At 31.2% G+C, this 26,256-nt stretch overlaps 2 protein-coding genes across 24 annotated transcripts in view; one reads left to right on the forward strand and one right to left on the reverse strand.

Moving 5' to 3' along the window:
* Gycbeta100B (guanylate cyclase soluble subunit beta-1-like) overlaps positions 1-26,256 on the forward strand; it is a 649,167-nt gene that overhangs the window by 494,233 nt on the left and 128,678 nt on the right. The gene's annotated exons all lie outside the window — the stretch shown is intronic.
* Positions 1-26,256, reverse strand: part of stops (SOCS domain-containing protein stops) — a 123,795-nt gene that overhangs the window by 35,297 nt on the left and 62,242 nt on the right. For 7 of the 9 annotated variants that reach the window (XR_012408966.1, XR_012408967.1, XM_073959969.1 and 4 more), the window contains exons 8-9: positions 14,879-15,035; positions 5,987-6,105 (exon numbers count right to left, since the gene is read on the reverse strand). Coding sequence is in view for 7 of the 9 variants with exons in the window: in XM_073959969.1 (XP_073816070.1) it covers positions 5,987-6,105; positions 14,879-15,035 (276 nt within the window). In the remaining 2 variants the exon portion in view is untranslated. Of the gene's footprint in view, positions 1-5,986; positions 6,106-8,915; positions 8,931-14,878; positions 15,036-26,256 lie in introns of all 9 variants that reach the window. The other 2 variants (XM_073959963.1, XM_073959962.1) reach the window with 1 other exon arrangement.

Consider the following 26,256-nt stretch of genomic DNA (forward strand, 5'->3'; position numbering starts at 1 on the left):
GCCCAGCATTCTACACTTCCGCAAGCAATCCCCACACCGCTTTCAAACACAAGTCAAATGCCAAGTATTTAATGTGTTTCAAGATAGTCTTGCTATTTCTTACGCCTACAAAAGATTTTTCTGAAAGTATTTTATTCTGATAGAAGATAAGTAGATTTTTATGTGCGTATGTGTCTGTGTAAATGGGTGGGCTGGTTGATTGTTAGCTTTCACTAGAGTTCTTCTTTCATTGTACAAGACATTAACGCTCTTTATTGTAGCAGTCTTCAATATGCCCCGGCCTAGTTTTATTGCCGATGATAACAATAAAAACTGTGCTCTGTGTCTGCTTTGCTTTCTGTTCAAATGAAGGAAAAAGAAATCGAATTAAAGAAATATTCTAAATTCAATTTGTAGAACTTTTCTTATCATGTAAATGTCTTCGAAACATATGTTTCAAAACTGTGCCATTACACAATTTCGGAATAATAACCAACGCAACCTGTGGCCACAGAGGCCATAACAAGGCCATTAAAGGAATTAAAATTGCAAAACATAAGAAATTCAATTATCTTAAAGGGCCAAAGAGCCATTGGGGTAATTGCATAAGTCATATTCAATAAAGCCTTAAAATCAATTATTGTCTAAAGGATTGGATATTGGAAAATGTCTTACATAAAAGTTTTGCTATGAAATATTTTAATTGACATTGGGAGTGTTGTGTATGCTGTGATTGAACAGATAAGGCAAGAACGCCATGTGGTTTATGCACATGTCGTAGATAAGTTCAGCCTTGTGCCTTCAGGCGTGAAAAAGGTTTTGTTGTCGTTCGATTACACATAACTTGACAAGTGGCCTGTTCACATAGAAAAAATATATGTTGAAAGTTAATTAAAACTCCCATCGCAATTATTGTCCAAAAGTTATTAAATTTGAGGTTCTCAATGACCAAAACCCTTTTCCACTAAAAATTGCAAAGAGAGGTCCACTTGTTGGTGTAGACCCCAAATAATTTTTTGACCGAACTAGCTGTAGTTTGACATTTGAGGTTCTCAGTGGCCCCGAAACTTCTCCAGCAAAAAATGTTAACATAGGTCCATATTTTGGTATAGCCTCCATATAACGGTACCACCGATTTTCGGTATTTTGTGTATTTTAGCTATAATTTTTAACGGAACTAGCTGTAATTTAACATTTGAAGTTCTCAGAGGTCCCGTAACTCCACCATCTTTTGGTATATCTCCTATATACTTTTATATAGGAGAACCAATACCAAAAATGTGAATAAATTTTTAGATATATTTTTTTACCTAATTTAAACATTTGGGGTATCCTTGGTGGAAGAATTTTTGCACCCAACAAGAAACTAATTATTGCACTTTAGTTCAAAATATTTTATGGTGTGGCGAATGAAATTTTTACTTTTTCAATATTTTAATAGAATAAATGTTATTTTAGTCATCAATAAGCAAAAGTTAAATTATTACAGCTACAGTCAAAAACATTTGAATTAAAGAATCTGTTTACAGGTTGGCAAAGACTCCTTTCAGTTGTTCTATTGTTGGTCTACAATGGTCCCCCTTCAGCACGCCTACAAGAACTTCTTTCTGCTCGTCTATGAGGACTCCTTCAGCTCACTTTGAAGTTTTCTTTCGGGTCATCTCTGTAGACTCGTTTCAGGTAGTCTATAAACAATTCCTTTTTCTTGCCTATAAAGAAATTCCTTCCGCTTGTCTATAAAACTTGATTTTGGATCAATAAAGAGTCCCTTCTGTTTGTCTATAAAGGCTCTCTATGAAGATTCCGTTCAGGTCACCTATGAAGTTTCCTAGCAGCTAGTCTATAAAGATTCCCTTTTAGTCAGTTTGCTCTCTATTGTTCGCCTATAAAGACTTCCTTCAGCTCAACAGTAATGACTCCTTTTAGCTCGTTTAAAAAATTCGCCTAAAATGATTCATTGTTGTCGAAATGTGATCATTTTTACAGTGTTTTAGTTAAATTGCTTTGGTTCCTCTTTGTTTAGTTCAAATCTAGTAACTCAATGTCCACACTGTTGCAGATGACCAATAGAACTGAAACTTTGCTCACTTTTCAGATTTTGATGACAATGCATGAATATGAAACCAAAAACAAATATGGGTCTTTTTTTTCCTATAGCCCCCATATAGCGGTATCACCCGATGTCAGGTATTTTGAGGATTTGTCTTCGTTTTTAGTCCGAATTGGCTGTCACTTAGCATTTGGAGTTCCCAATTGTACAGAAACTTCCTTCTTCTGTAAATAGGACCACAACGAACAGCATCATATACATTTCCAAAGGATTTTCGAACGGACCCTAAAGTGCACTTATACACAAATGTTGAACTTTTGGGCGGAAGTTACCATAAGGAAAGGACCGAAGAAGTTAAACTAAATTTGGACAAAATATTAGGAGATCCAAAGTTTTCCCCAGTTCAAGAGATATCGTGCCGGAATTTGTGAACCGGTATTTTGTCTAAACTTAGTTTAAGTTCGAAGATGGGTTATATCGGTCCACTCCTTCCGGTACCTCACCCACAAAAGTTCGGAAATGTTCGGAAAATTTGTGCGCACGATAACTCTTGAAGGAATTAACCGATTTGGTGCATACTTTGTATATCGTAAATTTTCTAACAGGGTTAGATAAGGTTACAATATGGACTCGAATGGTCCACTCCTTCTGGTACCTCCCACACAAAATTTCGGAAAAGTTCGCTTTAGGGTCTGGTCTAGAATCGCTTTGATTTTTGTTGTAGCAACTTGTATACACTGCCCCCCATACGACGCACAATGGTTCAGGAATCGATTTTCCTGGCCAAAAATCAAAATTTTGTTTTGTCAATGGGATACGATAGTAAACATATTGAAACTAAGGAAACCAAAAACTTAGGTCAAAATATTGGAAGGTGAAGACGAACATTTTCCCCATTTTTGGGAAATACGTAATTTTTGCAAATTTCTGGAGAAAGACGTATCTATTTCTCGGAAACTGTAATAGATATAGTGTTCATTTTATTTTTCCTCAAGTACTCAATTTTATGAAGTTCCACATTTAGTGGACTAGAACTTGTATGGAACAACATGGAACAATGTTCTGTTTTCACAGATAGATGCACGAGAGTCTCCTCTTTCAATTGTGCGCACGAAATTGTGACCGATTTGGTCCATACTTTACACATCCTAATATATCTACCAGATATAGATCAGGTTCGAATATGGAGTATATTTGTTCACTCCTCCGGCTACCTCCCACACAAATTTTTGGATAAATTCACTTTAAGACCTGCTCTCAAATCACTTTAGTTTTTGTTCGCTGCCTCAATTACGACACTAAATTTTTTTCAGGGGCAAGTCCATACTTCTTATGAAAATAGACCGAAAGTTGTAAAAACCCCCTATGGCACCATATGTAGTGGCTGTAGAGTTCAAACCGAATACTGCGTTCGTCCACACTTTGGATATTGTAATATTTCTTCGAATATTAGATGAAATTCGAAGGTGGTGCTTATAGGTACTCTCCTTCCGGTACCTCCCCCAAAAAAGTTCGAAAAGATTCGCTAAAATGGTACGCGCGATTTCTGATAGACGTAGCAACCGATTTGGTCCAATATTTTGATCTCTAAATATTGTCGAAACTTAGTTTAGGTTCAAATTTGGGGCCCTATCTGTCCAATCCTTGTTCAACATTTTTGTGAGGTTAAGGGTCTGTTGGAGGATCCTTTGGACATTTTTACCGAAGGTTTTCCTAGTGGTCCTGTTTATAGCAATATTATATTTTTCGTAGGCTAGTGTGATAAAAAGCTCTATCTATCGATATCCTCACAAATTTTTGAGCTTTAATCCTATCCATATTTTTGTCGGTTCATACGCCCAAAATTTTGAAAACCCCCCTAAATTCATAAGTTTTTTTTTTTTTTTGAAAAAAGTATTTCAATCCACACAGGCTGAGGGAATATCTCTGTCGGCAAAGCCGATTGATACTTTTTTACTTGTTTAAATTATTTGTTATTATATTATAAAAAAATTCTGTTTAACTCAAAAATATCTGTCGGTCATTTAAATTAAATTGTTTTTCCAAAAATTGAAGTTTACAAAATTATTTATGCCACAAAATAAACTGGAATCTCGCGCAGTAATTACATCATGGAAGCCGAATGTTTTGCAGAAATTCTAAAAAAAATTAAATTGTGATTAACATTATGATGTTGGCAAATAATACGTTAACTACAAAGGAAAACATAGAAATTTTAAACAAATAAATAATAATTAGAAATTTTAAACAAATAAATAATAATTAGAAATCATTCAATTATATTATTTACGGGTCAACATGGCTGATAAAGAAGGCTTTCTTTGGAGTAGAAAATTATATATTTTCAGCAACGTTTTATTGTAAGGATATTTTTTTGAAGAAACATGTGTTCCTCACAGTCCACCTTAAGCAGCTTAAATTTATTTTTACAAATTTACATTAAAGTATTGCCAAGCAGAATCAGATATATCTGTATGTAACTGTTTAAATATAGAGAAGAAAAACAAACACCCCACCTAGAGCAGAGGCAGAGGAAAATGTAATATAGCATTCCTTACCACTTACACAGACATTTGCAAAATAAAGAAAAAAACAATAACGCTTATATTACACATTGCGTATTACTTTAAGTAATGTTCTACTAACGATGAGTTAAATAAAGTTTACGATGACATTTAATGAAAGAGGAGTACCAAAGGGACTGGCGACACAACGCAAATGCGAAACGGAAGTTGGTGGTCCAAAACCTAAATTTATTTGCCAGCTATTGCGTATCATTGTCAGCAGCAGTAATAAAATGAGCAAAAATTTTAATGTAAGGAAATGAAATGTAACGACCAGAAAAGTTGTTGTTGTCATCATTGTCGTCCTTAATGCTGAAATTACCTGGCAAAATAATAACAAAAGTAATGGGTGGTTGTATAGTTGGGTAAGTGGTAATTGTGTTGATAACAACAACAGGACATTGTGAGAGACCATAATTGCTTCCAAACAGGAGCAATGAAATATATTTGTTTGAGTATTCTGTTCCGCTTTTGATATTGACACACATATAAAAACGGATATTTCTCATGAATTTATTTTCGTTCCTCCATTTAAATGTTCCAAATTCCTTTGTTCTTTAGCAGTTTGTACTTTATTGGCATTTTTGTTATCGTATATTTTTTTCTCCAGTAAAGGGGAGAAATAGTATTCAATAAAAACATTTCATCATGTCCAACATGCCATTAAGCAAACAATGATGAATGGCAACAAAAACTTTAGCAATTTTTAAGTTAAGAATTTCCGTACGGTTTTGGGTTGTAAGGAAAGAAAAACAGGGTGAGCTAAATAAAACCTTTTAAAAAATATTTTGTAGGGAATTTTGTAGAATTTTTGGTAAATGAATCGGAAGTAAAAACAAGTAAAAAAGTATCAGTCGGCTTGGCCGACAGAGATATACCCACAGCCTCGGACCTAAGGAAAAGAAGTAACACACAATACGTCTGACGTGTATATAATACGATGTAGAACGTGTGGACCGAATTGATTTCTATATAAATAAATATAAAATTTAATTATAATATTTTTCAACATTTAAAGTCGTATAAGATGGGACTTTAACATAATTTCCTACTTCCACTTTACATTTAGTTCTTTATCACTAACATTTGTCAACTTGATTGTCTTAAATAAATCAATTATATTTTCTGGATTTTCTTTTCAACTTACAAAAACAAACAAACATTTCAAACCACTAACAACTTGTGTTTCCTTTTATATCCTATCTGTCACTTTCTCCCTCTCCCACCCACACTGTTTAAGATTTAATTGACTTTTATTATTCCAATTATTTATGGTTTTAAGAAAATAATTAGTAAAATTTATTTAAAAAATGTAAATGTCCTTAATGTTATCCTTGTTGTTGTTATTTCGTTTTTTTGTTTCTTTATTTTAATATTCAATTAATTCACTTACCGACACAAGTGCCTAAGCGACATAACGCCATAGACCTGTTCCTTTGGTATAATTTTGTCAATTAATAATCGTCCATAACGCTCAAAGAACATTTCTCGTCTTGTACTATAAATAATGGGCTGAAATGACACACACAAAAGAGAGAACGACAAAGAAGATAAAGCAATGCAAGAAGGAAAATAAACCGAGAACGAAATGGATGAAAACAAAGAATATAGAATAATTAATTAAGAAATTTTAATGAGAATTTGTTGTATTAAAATGCAATGAGTGAAATAAGCTTAAATTAAACTACAAAAAAAGGACTTCAGGCTGAATTTCTTCATTTAAATAAACTGGGGCGATTGTTTTTTTTTTTGCCTCCACAGAGGATATTTAGGATATTTATAAACGAAAGCGATAAGAAAAAGAAACAGGCGATATTAGGACTAGCTTAAAGAAGGATGCATTATAGACGAAGTAAAGTAATTTTTTATAGACGAGGAGAAGGGAGTCTTTATAGAAGCTGAAGAGATTCTTTAGAAACAAGCTGAATGGAGCTTAAGGGGGTTTATAAGCAAGCTGAATCATTATTGAAAGCTAAAGGGTGTCTTTATAGACGAGCTAAAGGTCGTCTTTATAGACGAGCTAAAGGTCGTCTTTATAGACGAGCTAAATGTCGTCTTTATAGACGAGCTAAAGGTGGCCTTATAGACGAGCCAAAAGTTGGCCTTATAGACGAGCCAAAGGTCGGCTTTATAGACGAGCTAAAGGTCGGCTTTATAGACGAGCTAAAGGTCGTCTTTATAGACGAGCTAACGGTCGTCTTTGTAGACGAGCTTAAATTCGTCTTTAACGACGAGCTAAAGGTCGCCGTTATAGACGAGCTAAAGGTCGTATTTATAGACGAGCTAAAGGTCGTCGTTATAGACGAGCCAAGGGTCGTCTTTATAGACGAGCCAAGGGTCGTCTTTATAGACGAGCCAAGGGTCGTCTTTATAGACGAGCCAAGGGTCGTCTTTATAGACGAGCCAAGGGTCGTCTTTATAGACGAGCCAAGGGTCGTCTTTATAGACGAGCCAAGGGTCGTCTTTATAGACGAGCCAAGGGTCGTCTTTATAGACGAGCCAAGGGTCGTCTTTATAGACGAGCCAAAGGTCGTCTTTATAGACGAACCTAGGGTCGTCCTTATAGGCGAGCCTAGGGTCGTCTTTATAGACGAGCTAACGGTCGTCTTTATAGACGAGCTAAAGGTCGTCTTTATAGACGAGCCAAGGTTCGTCTTTATAGCCGTCTTTAGACGAGCTAAAGGTCGTCTTTATAGACGAGCTAAAGGTCGTCTTTATAGATGAGCTAAAGGTCGTCTTTATAGACGAGCTAAAGGCCGCCGTTATAGACGAGCTAAAGGTCGTCGTTATAGACGAGCCAAGGGCCGTCTTTATAGACGAGCCAAGGGTCGTCTTTATAGACGAGCCAAGGGTCGTCTTTATATACGAGCCAAGGGTCGTCTTTATATACGAGCCAAGGGTCGTCTTTATAGACGAGCCAAGGGTCGTCTTTATAGACGGGCCAAGGGTCGTATTTATAGACGAGCCAAGGGTCGTCTTTATAGACGAGCCAAGGGTCGTCTTTATAAGGTCGTCTTTATAGACGAGGCAAGGGTCGTCTTTATAGACGAGCTAAAGGTCGTCTTTATAGACGAGCTAAAGGTCGTCTTAATAGACTAGCTAAAGGTCGTCTTAATAGACTAGCTAAAGGTCATCTTTACAGACGAGCTAAAGGTCGTCTTTATAGACGAGCTAAATGTCGTCTTTATAGACGAGCTAAAGGTCTTTATAGACGAGCTAAAGGCCGTCTTTATAGACGAGCTAAAGGTCCTCTTTATAGATGAGCTAAAGGTCATCTTTATAGACGAGCTGAAGGTCGTCTTTATAGAAAAGCTAAAGGTCGTCTTTATAGACAAGCCATGGGTCGTCTTTATAGACAAGCCATGGGTCGTCTTTATAGACGAGCTAAAGGTCGCCTTTATAGACGAGCTAAAGGTCGTCTTTATAGACGAGCTAAAGGTCGTATTTATAGACGAGCTAAAGGTCGTATTTTTAGACGAGCTAAATGTCGTCTTTATAGACGAGTTAAAGTTCATCTTTATAGACGAGTTAAAGTTCATCTTTATAGACGAGTTAGAGTTCGTCTTTATAGTCGAGCTAAAGTTCGTCTTTATAGACGAGCTAAAGTTAGTCTTAATAGACGAGCTAAAGGTCGTCTTTTTAGACGAGCTAAAGGTCATCTTTATAGACGAGCTAAAAGTCGTCTTTATAGACTAGCCAGGGGTCATCTTTATACACGAGCTAAATGTGGTCTTTATAGACGAGCTAAAGGTCGTCTTTATAGACGAACCAGAGTCGTCTTTATAGACGAGCCAGAGTCGTCTTTATAGACGAGCCAAAGGACAAAGAACATGTGGAGGCTACCATAAATATGTTGGCAATCTTGAAGGGTGTATAGTCGACCCGAAAAGAGTCTGCATAGACCAATAAAAGGGAGACTACATAAGCTGTCAGAAAGAATCATTTATAGGTATACATAAGGGTGTCTATATAGATGCCCTGAATGATTGATCCAAAAGAAGTTTGTATAAACAACAAAAGGAACATTTATAGACAACCAACAGGAGGAGGTTGTATAGACGACTAGAAAGAGTTTGTGTTTTGATCAAAGGGTAGTGTTTATAAACGCCAGAAACGAAACTGTATAAGTTGAAAGACACATAGTTGACCAAACGGTTGTCTGTCTACAACCTTTATAAACTCTTTTTTGGCGACTAACGATTATCGTTTATAGACAATCTATTTTTTTGCTATTATTTGTTTATGCATACTAGCGATTCATGAGTTTCTTTGCATATTTCTGTGATTAAATATTTTTAATTGAAATTATATGTATGTATTACCTCACGATCATATTCCTTCGTAAAAATAAAATAAAAGTAAAAGGTAAATAAATTAAATATAACATGGCATTCTTTTATAATTGAATAATAATGGGGTTTAGAAAACAGGGCCCTTGACTACTGGCTAACTTGGTTCTTGACAAAATATTTAAAAAAAAAAAAAACAAAAAATCCACGCCCTGATGGTTTTTAAACATTTTTTTTAATTTCCAGGCCTTGATGGTCCTTAAAATAAATATTTTTAAAATAGCCTATGCATTGATGGTCCTAGAAAAAATTTTTTTAAATAGTCAACGGTTTTACGGTTCTTAATATAATATTTAAAAAAATCCACGCCTTGATGGTCTTTGACACAAATATTTTCAAAAAACCTATTTTTAAAATAGTATACGGTTTGACGGTCATTGACAAAATATTATTAAAAAAGCCCACTCCTGTGTGGTTCTTGAAAATTATTTTTAAAATAGGCCACGCCTTGATTGTTTTTGGAAAAATAGTATTCAAAAAGTCCACGTCTTGAAGGTCATTGCAAATATATTTAAAAAAATTAAGTTTCTTGAAAAAAAAATATTTTTAGAAAAGTACACTCCTTTATGTTCTTTGATTTTTTTATTATTATTATTTTTTTTTTTTTTTATTTTATTTTTTTTAAAGACCATCAAAGCGTGGTCTATTTTTTAAATATTTTTCCAATGACCGTCAAGCCGTGGACTATTTTAAAAATAATTTTTGTCAACGACCATCAAGGCGTGGACTATTTTAAGAATATTTGTTAAAAACCATCAGGTTGTGAGATGGTTTTTAAACAAATATTTTTTAAATACCATCTCACAACCTGATGGTTTTTAACAAATGATCTTTTGTTTTTCTTTTTTAGAAAAATATTTTAAAAAGTATTTTTATATTTTTTTTTTTTAATTTTCACGCCCTGATGGTTTTTAAACAAATATTTTTAAAACAGTCCACGCCTTGATGGTCTTTGACAAAAATTATTTATAAAATAGTCCACGGCTTGACGGTCATTGAAAAAATATTTATAAAATAGACTACGCTTTGATTGTCTTTAAAAAAAAAAAAAAACATTTTTAAAATAGTCCACAGCTTGACGGTCATTGAAAAAATATTTAAAAAATAGTCTACGCCTTGGTGGTCTTTGAAAAAATATATATTTTTTTAAATAGTCCACGGTTTGACGGTCATTGAAAAAATATTTTAAAAATCCTTGTCGTGATGGTCTTTAAAAAAAAATATCTTTAAAATAGTGCACGCGTTGATAGTCTTTGAAAGAAATATTTTTCAAACTAGCAGACCCCGGTCCGCGTTGCTGGCCCGTCGTAATGAGTTTTACTGACAACTTTTTATCGACTTTATGTTTGACAATTCAAAAATATGTATTTTCTACCTCACTTCTTCGTCCATTGTCAAACCGAGAAGGATTTTTATCAATAGATTTTGTCTGTAAACTTTCTTTTCTTTTACGGACTTTGTCGGATTTTTTCGCCAATTTGTGCCTTTTAGGATTTATTATCGTCCATGTCCCTGTCTTTATCCTAAAGCGATCTAATTATAAAATTAAAAAAAAATTGTTAAATGGACTTATATGTTTTATCTTTTCATGCATACAGAGAAGAGATATTGTTGGAACAATCATATTCTAAGAGCAAAATAGTGTATTTTAAAAATCTGAAAATATATGTTGTTGTTTCAACCATATATTTTTTATTAGGAAAGATGATGACACAAAATATATTGTTGCGCCAACAATACATATTTTAAGAATTTTAAAATACACTATTTTGCTCTTAGAATATGATTGTTCCAACAATATTTTTTGTCTGCGTGTGGCTGATGGACCGTTGAACCTCACCATTTAAGTACATTTGTAAATATATAGTTTTCCTTGATCGGGGGAGCTACCACCGTTGTCTCGAAAACTAATTTGCAACCTGATGCACTCATAAGTTTAGCAAATATAGCGATTTAAAATAATAGGCCCCAAAATTCGTCTACAAATATATAGCATTTTGGACCACGGGACATTCCTGAACATTTTCTGAAAATTAGGTTCAGTAGTTTTGGAAAAATTATGTTTTGAAAAGAGTGGGCCTGGTCCGGTATTTTGTCTCCTAGGGTGTTGTGTGCACATTGCCTACCAAGATGTATGCCGAAATCGATATAATCATAAGTTTGGCTTACACATATAGCGTTTAACAGAAAGGCATGGGGAAGGTACCCCACCTTTTCCGAAAATCATAAAAAATACATAACACCGGCAAACTTTGAGCGTTTGCTGCAAATTTTATGGAAATCAGTAGTATTTGAGTTATGACAAAAACAGGCGTGGTCGGGCCTATAGGCCCCCAAGAAGTACCCAGATTGTAGATTAACCCGTAAATTTTTAATCCGATACATACATAGTTTTTGCAAATATAACGTTTTTTTAAAAATATCGCATAGGGGAGGTACCCCGCACCCTCTGGAATTCAATAAAATATGTAACATGTTTTCGGGGGCGTGGTAAACTTTTCTTTCCAAAAAACCTAAGTTGGGTTATGACAGCATTTGATTTTCATTCATAAAGGTTAGGCGTTTTTTTTTAAATATGCCCCCTTCAAAATTCAAGAAAATATGTCCGTAGATTCCCTGACATTTCCAGGAAAATCGGTTCAGTAGCTTTGTAGATGTAACTTATTTTAAAAAGTGGGTGTGGTCAAGTATTTGGTTCCTAAAAAAGTAGGTAAGGTCGGAGACACAACCACAATTGTCTCGCAAATTAACTTTCAAATAGATACATTCGTAATTATTGTAAATATAACATTTTTAAAAAAGTAGGGTATAGGGGAAGTACCCCGCACTTTCCGAAATTCAACTGAATTTGTAGACTATTTTAAGCGGGGGCTATCTCTGTACATTCCCTGCCAGTTTGAGGAAAATCGCTTCAGTATTTTTTGTAGAAATGATAAAAATTGTGGGCGTAAAAGTGGGCATGGTCAATTTTTCTTTGCATAAAAACCCAAGTCGAAATCGGTCCAGTCGTTCTCAACTGATGCCATTACCAACGAACGATATTTGATTTTTATTTATAAAGATTTAAACGTTTAGACAAATCGCGATTTTCTTGAAAATCCCTTTAGTAGTTTTGTAGATATAACCTAATTAGAAAGTGAGCGTGGTCGGATCTTAAGTCCCAAAATAAGTACGTAAGGTTGGAGACACAATCGCCATAGACTCGCAAATAAATTGCCTAACCGATACATTCGTATTTGTTGCAAATATTGCATTTTTACAAAAATAGGGCATAGGGGAGGTACCCACCCGATCCGAAAGTAAAAAAATATGTAGCCTATTTTTATCAGGGAGCAACCCTGTACATTCGCTGAAAGTTTCAGGAAAATCGATTCAGTAGTTTCGTAGATATAACATATTTAAAAAAGTGTGCGTTGTCCAGTCTTAATGCCCCAAATAACCACGCAAGGTCGGAGACGCAATCGCCATTGACTTGGAAATTAATTTTCAAAGCGATACATTTGTTATTGTTGCAAATATTGCATTTTTACAAAAATAGGGCATGGGGGAGGTACCCCGCCCGATCCGAAATTCAACCAAATATGTAGCCTATTTCAACCGGGGGCGATCACTCTACGTTCCCTGCAAATTACAGGAAAATCTATTGAGTAGTTCCGTAGATATAACATATCTATAATAGTGGGCGGAAAAGTGGGCGTGGCCAATTTTTCTTTGCATAAAAACCTAAACTGGACTATGACTAACATTTCCACAAAAAATTATCTTAAGTCACAAAATAAGTACGTAAGGTTGGAGACACAATCGCCATTGACTCGCAAATAAATTCCCAAACCGATACATTCGTATTTGTTGCAAATATTGCATTTTTACAAAAATAGGGCATAGGGGAGGTACCCGCCCGATCCGAAAGTTAAAAAATATGTATCCTATTTTTATCGGGGACCAACCCTGTACATTCGCTGAAAGTTTCAGGAAAATCGACTTAGTAGTTTCGTAGATATAACATATTTAAAAAAGTGGGCGTTGTCCAGTCTTAATGCCCCAAATATGCACCTAAGGTCGGAGACACGCCATTGACTCGGAAATTAATTTTCAAGGCGATACATTTGTAATTGTTGCAAATATTGCATTTTTACAAAAATAGGGCATAGGGGAGGTACCCCGCCCGATCCGAAATTCAACCAAATATGTACCCTATTTCAACCGGGGGCGATCACTCTACGTTCCCTGCAAATTACAGGAAAATCTATTGAGTAGTTCCGTAGATATAACATATCTATAATAGTGGGCGGAAAAGTGGGCGTGGCCAATTTTTCTTTGCATAAAAACCTAAACTGGACTATGACTAACATTTCCACAAAAAATTATCCAAATCGCTCTAGCCGTTTTCAACTGATTCAATTACCAACAAACGACAATTGAGTTTTATATATAAAGATAGTCACGGTAATGGAAAAACTTTTTAAAAAAGTCCACGCCTTGATGAATCTTGAAAAATATTATTGAAATAGTCCACGCCTTGATGAATCTTGAAAAATATTATTGAAATAGTCCACGCCTTGATGAATCTTGAAAAATATTATTGAAATAGTCCACTCCTTGATCGTTGCTGAAAAAATAGTTTTTTAGAATTCCACGGCTTGAAGGTCATTGAAAATATATTTACAAAAAAAATCAGGCATTGAAGGTTTTTGAAAAACAATATTTTTAAAATAGTAAAAGTATCCACTCCTTGTTGATCCTTAAAAAACATTCTTAAAAGTTTACGACGAAATATATTCAAAAAAATTCACGCCTTGGCGGTTCTTGAAAAAATATTTTTAAAAAAGACCATGCCGTGATGGTTCCTAAAAAAATATTCGAAAAAATAGCCCATGCCCTGATGATTCCTGAAAAAATATTTTCAAAAAAAACACTTTTTGGCTACTAAAAATATTTTATATGATACCATTTAAAGTTATCACTCTTTAAACCCCCATTCCGTACTAAAGAGACAATTTGCAGCGATAACATTTTTCCTGCTCTAATGGAATATGTTGAACAAAAAATTTTGCAAAAGGAAATGTATGTTTTTTTCTTTTCTACTACTTCAATCTTCATGGTAACGCTTGTAAAAGAATTTTAATATAACCACCCCACCCTATTGGCAATTTGACACCACAAAAACCTCCTCGGGAAAAAAATATTAGTACATTTATGAAAAGCATTATTATAACCATTGCCAACGCCATTTTGACAGGAATGCATACCAAATATTTGGTTAAAAATGACATCATTTTGGTTTGAAAATGACAATCTGCCAACATTCTCTAGGCAAAGAAACCATAAGAATTTTTAGAATTCTTTCAAGTACTTGCGATTGGTTACGCACACGCTTAAAAACATACATACATGACAAATACATATATGCATATATGTGTGTATATATTAATCGATATATGTTGGTGGGGAAGATATATGCAATAGGAATGTCATAAATAGAACAGTGGTTAAATGACTAGAAAAGGAATTGTTGTAAATTCACAAGGGAGTAGAAACTATAAACAACTAGAAGAGTGTCTCTAGAAAAGAGCAGAAGGAAGTTTCCACAGACGATCAGAAGAAAGTATTTATAATATCTCAAAAGCTAGTTTTTATAGAGCCCGGGGATGAAGGAGTCTTTTTAGGGGGACTCTTTATAGACGATCAAAAGGGAGTCTTATGTATGGCTAGAAGGATTATTATATATAACTTAAAAGGAATTTTTATATCGACCACTATCCTTATCCTTATTATAGAGCGCCTAATCATTCATGCAATCCTTTAATTTTATACTACTGTCCCTCCTCTCACTACTCTCCCTGTCTATCACCTTATTTCTACAACTACTATAAGAAAATGTAATTTGACGAACTTTCAGCATTCTACACACTACACATACATATTCACATACATACCTTATATGGCAATTCAATCATCGGAATATTACGTAAAAGTATTTGCAGGCATGAGACATTTTGATAAACATAATTACGACCATTTTCAGTCAATTTATCAAGTAATGCCAGTACAGCCGATGAACCACCATCCGGTGGATTAGGATTGGCGCCATATCTAGAAACGAAACAGAAAAAAGGAGAATATAAAAATATGATGAAAGGCAAAAAATCAATTGGTGTCGCCATTAATGTAAAATGTCACAGAGTAATGGATGCGTGAAATTTGTTGAGAGTAATTTTCGTTTTATCGAAAAATTGACAAGCATCCGGTCTTTGTTAAATTCTTGAAGTAGAACAATTTTGGAGGTTAAGGTAATTCGTTATTGTGAAATGATGTAAACTTAAAGACAAAATGAACAACGTTGCTTCACTCATATAAAGATAAATCAATAAATATTTATAAAAGTAGATGGAAATTATGTTCTTCTTTAGGATAAAAGACAAATAAATCAATGACAATAAGATATTAATATTTTTATTCAATTGTCATTAATTTTGTGCTAAAAGGAAGTTGTGTAAATTTATATAAATACGTATTTATTTATGTTGAAAAAGAAAAAAGAATCTGGGCCCAGGAAATGTTGACCGATAAAAACGTCCAAATAGGCGGTCTGAACAGAATATCTATAGATGGTTAATGCTATTGCTCCAAATGTGTAGCAAAGACTAAATTTAAGGTTTACTATAATTTTTTAAACTTTCAAAATCATTCCATTTCAATTTTCATTTCCACAAATTATCTCTACCTTAAATCTGTGTTTACCTAATTTTAGCTTAAATATTGCTTAAGGACTTTTAAAGTACGATTTTTTTATTTGTTATTTGCTCGTCTACTTTAACTCCCCAATGACAGTCAGGTACACATACAAACATTTGAAACATTTTATATGTACGTTGAGAATGTGTGAGTTTGACAACACCCCAAAAGAGTCTATTACAAAGTACGCATCGTATGTGGCAAGATTCGTATTGTACATTGTTGTAATTTTCATGAAAATGTAAAATAAAATTTCGCAGTATTACATTTATTCCTGGGAGGTTTTTTCAAATGTAGTTTCAAAGTGGCGTGGAAAATGATTGGGGATTTTGTAATTTAATAACCAAAAATTTATTTAGATTTATTCAGATTTGTCAAGAATTCTTTACCATGCCATGATGGTCATTGAAAAAATATTTTTAAAATAATCCACGCCTTGATGGTCATTGAAAAAATATTTTTAAAATAATCCACGCCTTGATGGTCATTGAAAAAATATTTTTAAAATAATCCACGCCTTGATGGTCATTGAAAAAATATTTTTAAAATAATCCACGCCTTGATGGTCATTGAAAAAATATTTTTAAAATAATCCACGCCTTGATGGTCATTGAAAAAATATTTTTAAAATAATCCACGCCTTGATGGTCATTGAAAAAATATTTTTAAAATAATCCACGCCTTGATGGTCATTGAAAAAATATTTTTAAAATAATCCACGCCTTGATGGTCATTGAAAAAATATTTTTAAAATAATCCACGCCTTGATGGTCATTGAAAAAATATTTTTAAAATAATCCACGCCTTGATGGTCATTGAAAAAATATTTTTAAAATAATCCACGCCTTGATGGTCATTGAAAAAATATTTTTAAAATAATCCACGCCTTGATGGTCATTGAAAAAATATTTTTAAAATAATCCACGCCTTGATGGTCATTGAAAAAATATTTTTAAAATAATCCACGCCTTGATGGTCATTGAAAAAATATTTTTAAAATAATCCACGCCTTGATGGTCATTGAAAAAATATTTTTAAAATAATCCACGCCTTGATGGTCATTGAAAAAATATTTTTAAAATAATCCACGCCTTGATGGTCATTGAAAAAATATTTTTAAAATAATCCACGCCTTGATGGTCATTGAAAAAATATTTTTAAAATAATCCACGCCTTGATGGTCATTGAAAAAATATTTTTAAAATAATCCACGCCTTGATGGTCATTGAAAAAATATTTTTAAAATAATCCACGCCTTGATGGTCATTGAAAAAATATTTTTAAAATAATCCACGCCTTGATGGTCATTGAAAAAATATTTTTAAAATAATCCACGCCTTGATGGTCATTGAAAAAATATTTTTAAAATAATCCACGCCTTGATGGTCATTGAAAAAATATTTTTAAAATAATCCACGCCTTGATGGTCATTGAAAAAATATTTTTAAAATAATCCACGCCTTGATGGTCATTGAAAAAATATTTTTAAAATAATCCACGCCTTGATGGTCATTGAAAAAATATTTTTAAAATAATCCACGCCTTGATGGTCATTGAAAAAATATTTTTAAAATAATCCACGCCTTGATGGTCATTGAAAAAATATTTTTAAAATAATCCACGCCTTGATGGTCATTGAAAAAATATTTTTAAAATAATCCACGCCTTGATGGTCATTGAAAAAATATTTTTAAAATAATCCACGCCTTGATGGTCATTGAAGAAATATTTTTAAAATAATCCACGCCTTGATGGTCATTGAAGAAATATTTTTAAAATAATCCACGCCTTGATGGTCATTGAAAAAATATTTTTAAAATAATCCACGCCTTGATGGTCATTGAAAAAATATTTTTAAAATAATCCACGCCTTGATGGTCATTGAAGAAATATTTTTAAAATAATCCACGCCTTGATGGTCATTGAAAAAATATTTTTAAAATAATCCACGCCTTGATGGTCATTGAAAAAATATTTTTAAAATAATCCACGCCTTGATGGTCATTGAAAAAATATTTTTAAAATAATCCACACCTTGATGGTCATTGAAAAAATATTTTTAAAATAATCCACGCCTTGATGGTCATTGAAAAAATATTTTTAAAATAATCCACGCCTTGATGGTCATTGAAAAGATATTTTTAAAATAATCCACGCCTTGATGGTCATTGAAAAAATATTTTTAAAATAATCCACGCATTGAAAAATATTTTTAAAAGAATCCACGCATTGAAAAATATTTTTAAAAGAATCCACGCATTGAAAAATATTTTTAAAAGAATCCACGCATTGAAAAATATTTTTAAAAGAATCCACGCATTGAAAAATATTTTTAAAAGAATCCACGCATTGAAAAATATTTTTAAAAGAATCCACGCATTGAAAAATATTTTTAAAAGAATCCACGCATTGAAAAATATTTTTAAAAGAATCCACGCATTGAAAAATTTTTTTAAAATAATCCACGCATTGAAAAATATTTTTAAAAGAATCCACGCATTGAAAAATTTTTTTAAAATAATCCACGCATTGAAAAATATTTTTAAAAGAATCCACGCATTGAAAAATATTTTTAAAATAATCCACGCATTGAAAAATATTTTTAAAAGAATCCACGCATTGAAAAATATTTTTAAAATAATCCACGCATTGAAAAATATTTTTAAAATAATCCACGCATTGAAAAATATTTTTAAAAGAATCCACGCATTGAAAAAATATTTTTAAAATAATCCACGCATTGAAAAAATATTTTTAAAATAATCCACGCATTGAAAAAATATTTTTAAAATAATCCACGCATTGAAAAAATATTTTTAAAATAATCCACGCATTGAAAAAATATTTTTAAAATAATCCACGCATAGAAAAAATATTTTTAAAATAATTGACGCATTGAAAAAATATTTTTAAAATAATCCACGCATAGAAAAAATATTTTTAAAATAATCCACGCATTGAAAAAATATTTTTAAAATAATCCACGCATTGAAAAAATATTTTTAAAATAATCCACGCATTGAAAAAATATTTTTAAAATAATCCACGCATTGAAAAAATATTTTTAAAATAATTGACGCATTGAAAAAATATTTTTAAAATAATCCACGCATAGAAAAAATATTTTTAAAATAATTGACGCATTGAAAAAATATTTTTAAAATAATCCACGCATTGAAAAAATATTTTTAAAATAATCCACGCATTGAAAAATATTTTTAAAATAATCCACGCATTGAAAAAATATTTTTAAAATAATCCAGGCATTGAAAAAATATTTTTAAAATAATCCAGGCATTGAAAAAATATTTTTAAAATAATCCACGCATTGAAAAAATATTTTTAAAATAATTGACGCATTGAAAAAATATTTTTAAAATAATTGACGCATTGAAAAAATATTTTTAAAATAATCCACGCATTGAAAAAATATTTTTAAAATAATCCACGCATTGAAAAAATATTTTTAAAATAATCCACGCATTGAAAAAATATTTTTAAAATAATCCATGCATTGAAAAAATATTTTTAAAATAATCCACGCATTGAAAAAATATTTTTAAAATAATCCACACCTTGATGGTCATTGAAAACTATTTGAAAAATATTTTTAAAATAATCCACACCTTGGTGGTCATTGAAAACTATTTGAAAAATATTTTTAAAATAATCCACACCTTGGTGCTAATTGAAAAAATATTTTTAAAATAATTGACGCATTGAAAAAATATTTTTAAAATAATTGACGCATTGAAAAAATATTTTTAAAATAATTGACGCATTGAAAAAATATTTTTAAAATAATCCACGCATTGAAAAAATATTTTTAAAATAATCCACGCATTGAAAAAATATTTTTAAAATAATCCACGCATTGAAAAAATATTTTTAAAATAATCCACGCGTTGAAAAAATATTTTTAAAATAATCCATGCATTGAAAAAATATTTTTAAAATAATCCACGCATTGAAAAAATATTTTTAAAATAATCCATGCATTGAAAAAATATTTTTAAAATAATCCAGGCATTGAAAAAATATTTTTAAAATAATCCACACCTTGATGGTCATTGAAAACTATTTGAAAAATATTTTTAAAATAATCCACACCTTGGTGGTCATTGAAAACTATTTGAAAAATATTTTTAAAATAATCCACACCTTGGTGCTAATTGAAAAAATATTTTTAAAATAATTGACGCATTGAAAAAATATTTTTAAAATAATCCACGCATTGAAAAAATATTTTTAAAATAATCCACGCATTGAAAAAATATTTTTAAAATAATCCACGCATTGAAAAAATATTTTTAAAATAATCCACGCATTGAAAAAATATTTTTAAAATAATCCATGCATTGAAAAAATATTTTTAAAATAATCCACGCATTGAAAAAATATTTTTAAAATAATCCATGCATTGAAAAAATATTTTTAAAATAATCCACGCATTGAAAAAATATTTTTAAAATAATCCAGGCATTGAAAAAATATTTTTAAAATAATCCACACCTTGATGGTCATTGAAAACTATTTGAAAAATATTTTTAAAATAATCCACACCTTGGTGGTCATTGAAAACTATTTGAAAAATATTTTTAAAATAATCCACACCTTGGTGCTAATTGAAAAAATATTTTTAAAATAATTGACGCATTGAAAAAATATTTTTAAAATAATTGACGCATTGAAAAAATATTTTTAAAATAATCCACGCATTGAAAAAATATTTTTAAAATAATCCACGCATTGAAAAAATATTTTTAAAATAATCCACGCATTGAAAAAATATTTTTAAAATAATCCACGCATTGAAAAAATATTTTTAAAATAATCCATGCATTGAAAAAATATTTTTAAAATAATCCACGCATTGAAAAAATATTTTTAAAATAATCCATGCATTGAAAAAATATTTTTAAAATAATCCACGCATTGAAAAAATATTTTTAAAATAATCCAGGCATTGAAAAAATATTTTTAAAATAATCCACGCGTTGAAAAAATAGTTTTAAAATAATTGACGCATTGAAAAAATATTTTTAAAATAATTGACGCATTGAAAAAATATTTTTAAAATAATCCACGCATTGAAAAAATATTTTTAAAATAATCCACGCATTGAAAAAATATTTTTAAAATAATCCAGGCATTGAAAAAATATTTTTAAAATAATCCAGGCATTGAAAAAATATTTTTAAAATAATCCACGCATTGAAAAAATATTTTTAAAATAATTGACGCATTGAAAAAATATTTTTAAAATAATTGACGCATTGAAAAAATATTTTTAAAATAATCCACGCATTGAAAAAATATTTTTAAAATAATCCACGCATTTAAAAAATATTTTTAAAATAATCCACGCATTGAAAAAATATTTTTAAAATAATCCACGCATTGAAAAAATATTTTTAAAATAATCCACGCATTGAAAAAATATTTTTAAAATAATCCACGCATTGAAAAAATATTTTTAAAATAATCCACGCATTGAAAAAATATTTTTAAAATAATTGACGCATTGAAAAAATATTTTTAAAATAATTGACGCATTGAAAAAATATTTTTAAAATAATCCACGCATTGAAAAAATATTTTTAAAATAATTGACGCATTGAAAAATATTTTTAAAATAATCCACGCATTGAAAAAATATTTTTAAAATAATCCAGGCATTGAAAAAATATTTTTAAAATAATCCACGCATAGAAAAAATATTTTTAAAATAATTGACGCATTGAAAAAATATTTTTAAAATAATCCACGCATTGAAAAAATATTTTTAAAATAATCCACGCATTGAAAAAATATTTTTAAAATAATCCACGCATTGAAAAAATATTTTTAAAATAATCCAGGCATTGAAAAAATATTTTTAAAATAATCCACGCATTGAAAAAATATTTTTAAAATAATCCACGCATTGAAAAAATATTTTTAAAATAATTGACGCATTGAAAAAATATTTTTAAAATAATCCACGCATTGAAAAAATATTTTTAAAATAATCCACGCATTGAAAAAATATTTTTAAAATAATCCACGCATTGAAAAAATATTTTTAAAATAATCCATGCATTGAAAAAATATTTTTAAAATAATCCACGCATTGAAAAAATATTTTTAAAATAATCCACACCTTGATGGTCATTGAAAACTATTTTTAAAAAAATCTACGCCTAGATTGTCCTTGAAAAATATTTTTAAAATAATCCACACCTTGGTGCTAATTGAAAAAATATTTTTAAAATAGTCCGCTACTTGATGGTCCTTTATGAATTTGCTTTTTCAGATATGTATGTCAACCTGCTGACAAATACATTTGTTATTTTATCGAAAAATTGTTTTGAATATTAAACAAATGTTGTCGCTTCCCCGAATATTTATTGTTGTACAGGCACAACAGGCACAATTTGGCGCCACATTTCAATAAATTATCCAAACATATTTAATATGATAATTCACAGAAAAAAATGATTTATAATTTTGTTTTGAATTCGGGGTATTGTGATATTGTCTTTCGATATTATAGAAAATACAATTTACATTTAAATTATTGATTCGATTAAATGTGTATACGTAAAATAATTGGATGTCAGTTATAAAATGACATAATAACATTTGAAATAGCATATTGAGGTACGCATATATGTATATGAAAAACTTCGTTCATATTTTCACTTTTATATACTTTTTCTTAAGATATTCCAAAAAGAAATATTCTTAAAAATAATCCACATTCCAATTCTTCAATTCCTTTAGGGTGAAAATTGAGTGAAAACTGATGTTTCTCTCTCCTTTCAACTATAAAATCTAATTTTCTGTTGAATTAATCTCTTTTGGCCCAGAAGTCGTATTTGCCTGTAACCATTTCAAGATCCCACAAAAAACAGCAAGCCATGATTGCTTACTCATGTTCTCCATGTAGTTTAGATTTCCAAATAAATTCACCCACATCCTAACAAATACTCCCAACAATCATCCTAACCATTGAATCTACAATTCCAACAAAAAAAAAGAACAAAAACACATAACAGGATATTAAAAACAAAGTCATTCATTTAGCCTTTGAATGCAAATGCAACAAACAACAATAACAAGAAATCTCCTATGGAGCATTTAGGATATTTTGTAAACGTTTTACAAAATTGCAATAGAAACAAAAATTTGGACAACTACAACAACGAAAGCGACGACTATGAACACAATGATTGCATCCTTTTGGCATTACAAATTGCCTGAGCTGGCAATATGTGTTGAGAGCTGAGTACATATTTTGGTAACAAACATTCCAACCAACTTAAATGAATATGTGAAAGGAGGGGATTCAATAGAGGGTTTGAGAAGAAGTCAACAATAGTTTAAGTTTGATTGGTTGTCCAACAATACATGTGTGGAGTCATGTGCAATACACAGGCTCACACATACACACACATATGGATATAATGGTCGGCTGATTTTAGGAAAATTGGCATATAACCAGAAGCAATTTTGGGCTTAACATTTAAAGCAAAGCTGAGTATGCTTGTGTTTAAGAAACCATTATTCTAATCTTCTCGGCATGGAACATCATAGAACAGCAAAAATTTCCAAAACCACGAAATCAAATTTAAAGGCTAACCCCTGCTGTGAACATGGTGTGAGATTCACACACACTCACTAATTCATACTTGCTACCAACGAAAAAGGGGATAAAGTATATAATCATCGGTGCTATTTTGTTAAGGATCAGGTCTGTAATATTTTGCAATGGTATTTTAATTTAGACAAGTGTGACCATGACTAATGCTAATGTTACTAATGTACAAGTGTTGGTTTTGTATTTGTGTATAACAAATGAGGTGTGGTTATTCAAATTTCTAATGGAAATATTGGCAGCATCTCACAACAGAAACTCATTATGCACACACAAACACAAGGGAACACATAGTCAGTTTATTTACATACATAAATCAAAGAATTTGTATTTGGTGACCACCAAAAGTTGATTTATGTTTATATGTGTGTGCGAATTATAATAAAAATATTAAATATTGATTTCAAAATGTGTGAATATGATTGCTTTGCAATAATAGAAAGAATTTAGAGGACCAGTCATTACAGAAATATTTTTAAATTGGTCCAAGGTTGGATGGTCCTTAAGGCCCCTGAAAAAATATTCCTAAAAATATTCCCTGATAGACCTCAAAAAAAAAAAAATCTTAAAATGGTCCACGTCTTGATAGACCTAGCAAAAATATGCTTAGAATGGTCCACGTCCTGACAGACCTTGAAAAAATATTCTTAAAATGGCCCTTGTCTTTATAGACCTTGAAAAAATATTCTAAAAATAGTCCACGTCTTGATAGACGTTGGAAAAGTATTCTTAAAATAGTCCTGGCATTGGTAGTCCTTGAAAAAATATTCTTAAAATAGTCCACGCCTTGGTAGGCCTTGAAAAAATATTCTTAAAATAGTCCACGCCTTGGTAGGCCTTGAAAAATATTCTTAAAATAGTCCACGCCTAGACAGGCCTTGATAAAATATTCTTAAAATAGTCTACGCCTTAATAGTCCTTTCCCCAAGGACTATCAAGGCGTAAACTTTTTAAGCATATTTTTTCAAGGACTTTCAAGGCATGGACTATTTTAAAAATATTTTTTTAAAGACTATTAAGTCCTGGACTATTTTAAAAATATTTTTTTAAAGACTATTAAGTCCTGGACTATTTTAAGAATATTTTTAAATGACTTTCAAGGCGATGACTGTATTAAGAATATTTTTTCACGGGCCTTGAAAAAATATTTTTAAAATAGACCACGCCTTGGTAGGCCTTGAAAAAATATTCTTCAAATAGTCCACACCTTGGTAGGCCTTGAAAAAATATTCAGAAAATAGTCCACGCATTGGTAGGCCTTGAAAATTTTTCTGAAAATTGTGCACACCTTGGTAGGCCTTGAAAAAATATTCTTTAAATAGTCCACACCTTGGTAGGCCTTGAATAAATATTTGAAAATAGTCCACGCCTTGGTAGGTCTTGAAAAAATGTTCTTAAAATAGTCCACACCTTGGCAGACCTTGAAAAATATTCTTAAAATGGCCCTTGTCTTTATAGACCTTGAAAAAATATTCTAAAAATAGTCCACGTCTTGATAGACCTTGGAAAACTATTCTTAAAATAGTCCACGCCTTGGTAGGCCTTGAAAAATATTCTTAAAATAGTCCTGGCCTTGGTAGTCCTTGAAAAAATATTCTTAAACTAGTCCACGCCTTGGTAGGCCTTGAAAAAAATTCTTAAAATAGTCTACGCCTTGGTAGGCATTGGAAAAATGTTCTTAAAATAGTCCACTCCCTGGTAAGCCTTGAAAAAAATATTCTTAAAATAGTCCACGCCTTGTTAGACCTTGAACAAATATTCTTAAAATAGTCCACGCCTTGTTAGACCTTGAAAAAATATTCTTAAAACAGTCCACGCCTTGTTAGTCCTTGAAAAAATATTCTTAAAATAATCCACGCCTTGGTAGGCCTTAAAAAAATATTCTTTAAATAGTAGGCCTTGAAAAAATATTCTTAAAATAATCCACGCCTTGATAGGCCTCGAAAAATATTCTTAAAATAGTCCACGCCTTGGTAGGCATTGAAAAAATATTCTTTAAACAGTCCACGCTTTGGTACCCCTTGAAAAAATATTCTTAAAATACTCCATGCCTTGATAGGCCTTGAAAATTATTCTTAAAATAGCCCACGACTTGGTAGGCCTTGGAAAAAATATTCTTAAAATAGTCCACGCCAAGGTAGGCCTTGCAAAAATATTCTTAAAATAGTCCACGTCTTAGTAGGCCTTAAAAAAATATACTTAAAATAGTCCACGCCTTAATAGTCCTTGAGAAAATTTTCTTAAAATAGTGCACGCCTTGATAGTCCCTGAAAAAATATACTTAAAATAGTCCACGTCTTGATTGTCCCTGAAAAAAATATTCTTAAAATAGTTCACGCCTTGATAGTCCCTGAAAAAATATTCTTAAAATAGTCCAGGCCTTGGTAGTCCTTGACAAAATATTCTTAAAATAGTCCACGCCTAGGTAGGCCTTGAAAAAATATTCTTAAAATAGTCCAGGCCTTGGTAGTCCTTGACAAAATATTCTGCAAAAATATTCTTAAAATAGTCCACGCCTTGATAGTCTCTGAAAAAATATTCTTAAAATAATCCACGCCTTAATAGTCCTTGAGAAAAATTTCTTAAAATAGTCCACGTCTTGATTGTCCCTGAAAAAATACTCTTAAAATAGTCCACGCCTTAATAGTCCCTGGAAAAATATTCTTAAAATAGTTCACGCCTTGATAGTCTCTGAAAAAATATTCTTAAAATAGTCCACGCCTTGGTAGGTCTTGAAAAAATATTCTCGAAATAGTCCACGCCTTGATAGTCCTTGAGAAATATTATTAAAATAGTCCAAGCCTTAACAGTCCTTGAAAAAATAGTCTTAAAAGTCCATGCCTTGATAGTCCTTGAGAAAATTTTCTTAAAATAGTATTGATAGTCCCTAAAAAATATTCCTAAAATAGACCAGGCCTTGGTAGGCCTTGAAAAAATATT

This window comes from Musca autumnalis, unplaced genomic scaffold, assembly GCF_047663935.1.
Source record: "Musca autumnalis isolate F117 unplaced genomic scaffold, ASM4766393v1 scaffold_1, whole genome shotgun sequence".
NCBI classification, from domain to species: Eukaryota; Metazoa; Arthropoda; class Insecta; order Diptera; family Muscidae; genus Musca; species Musca autumnalis.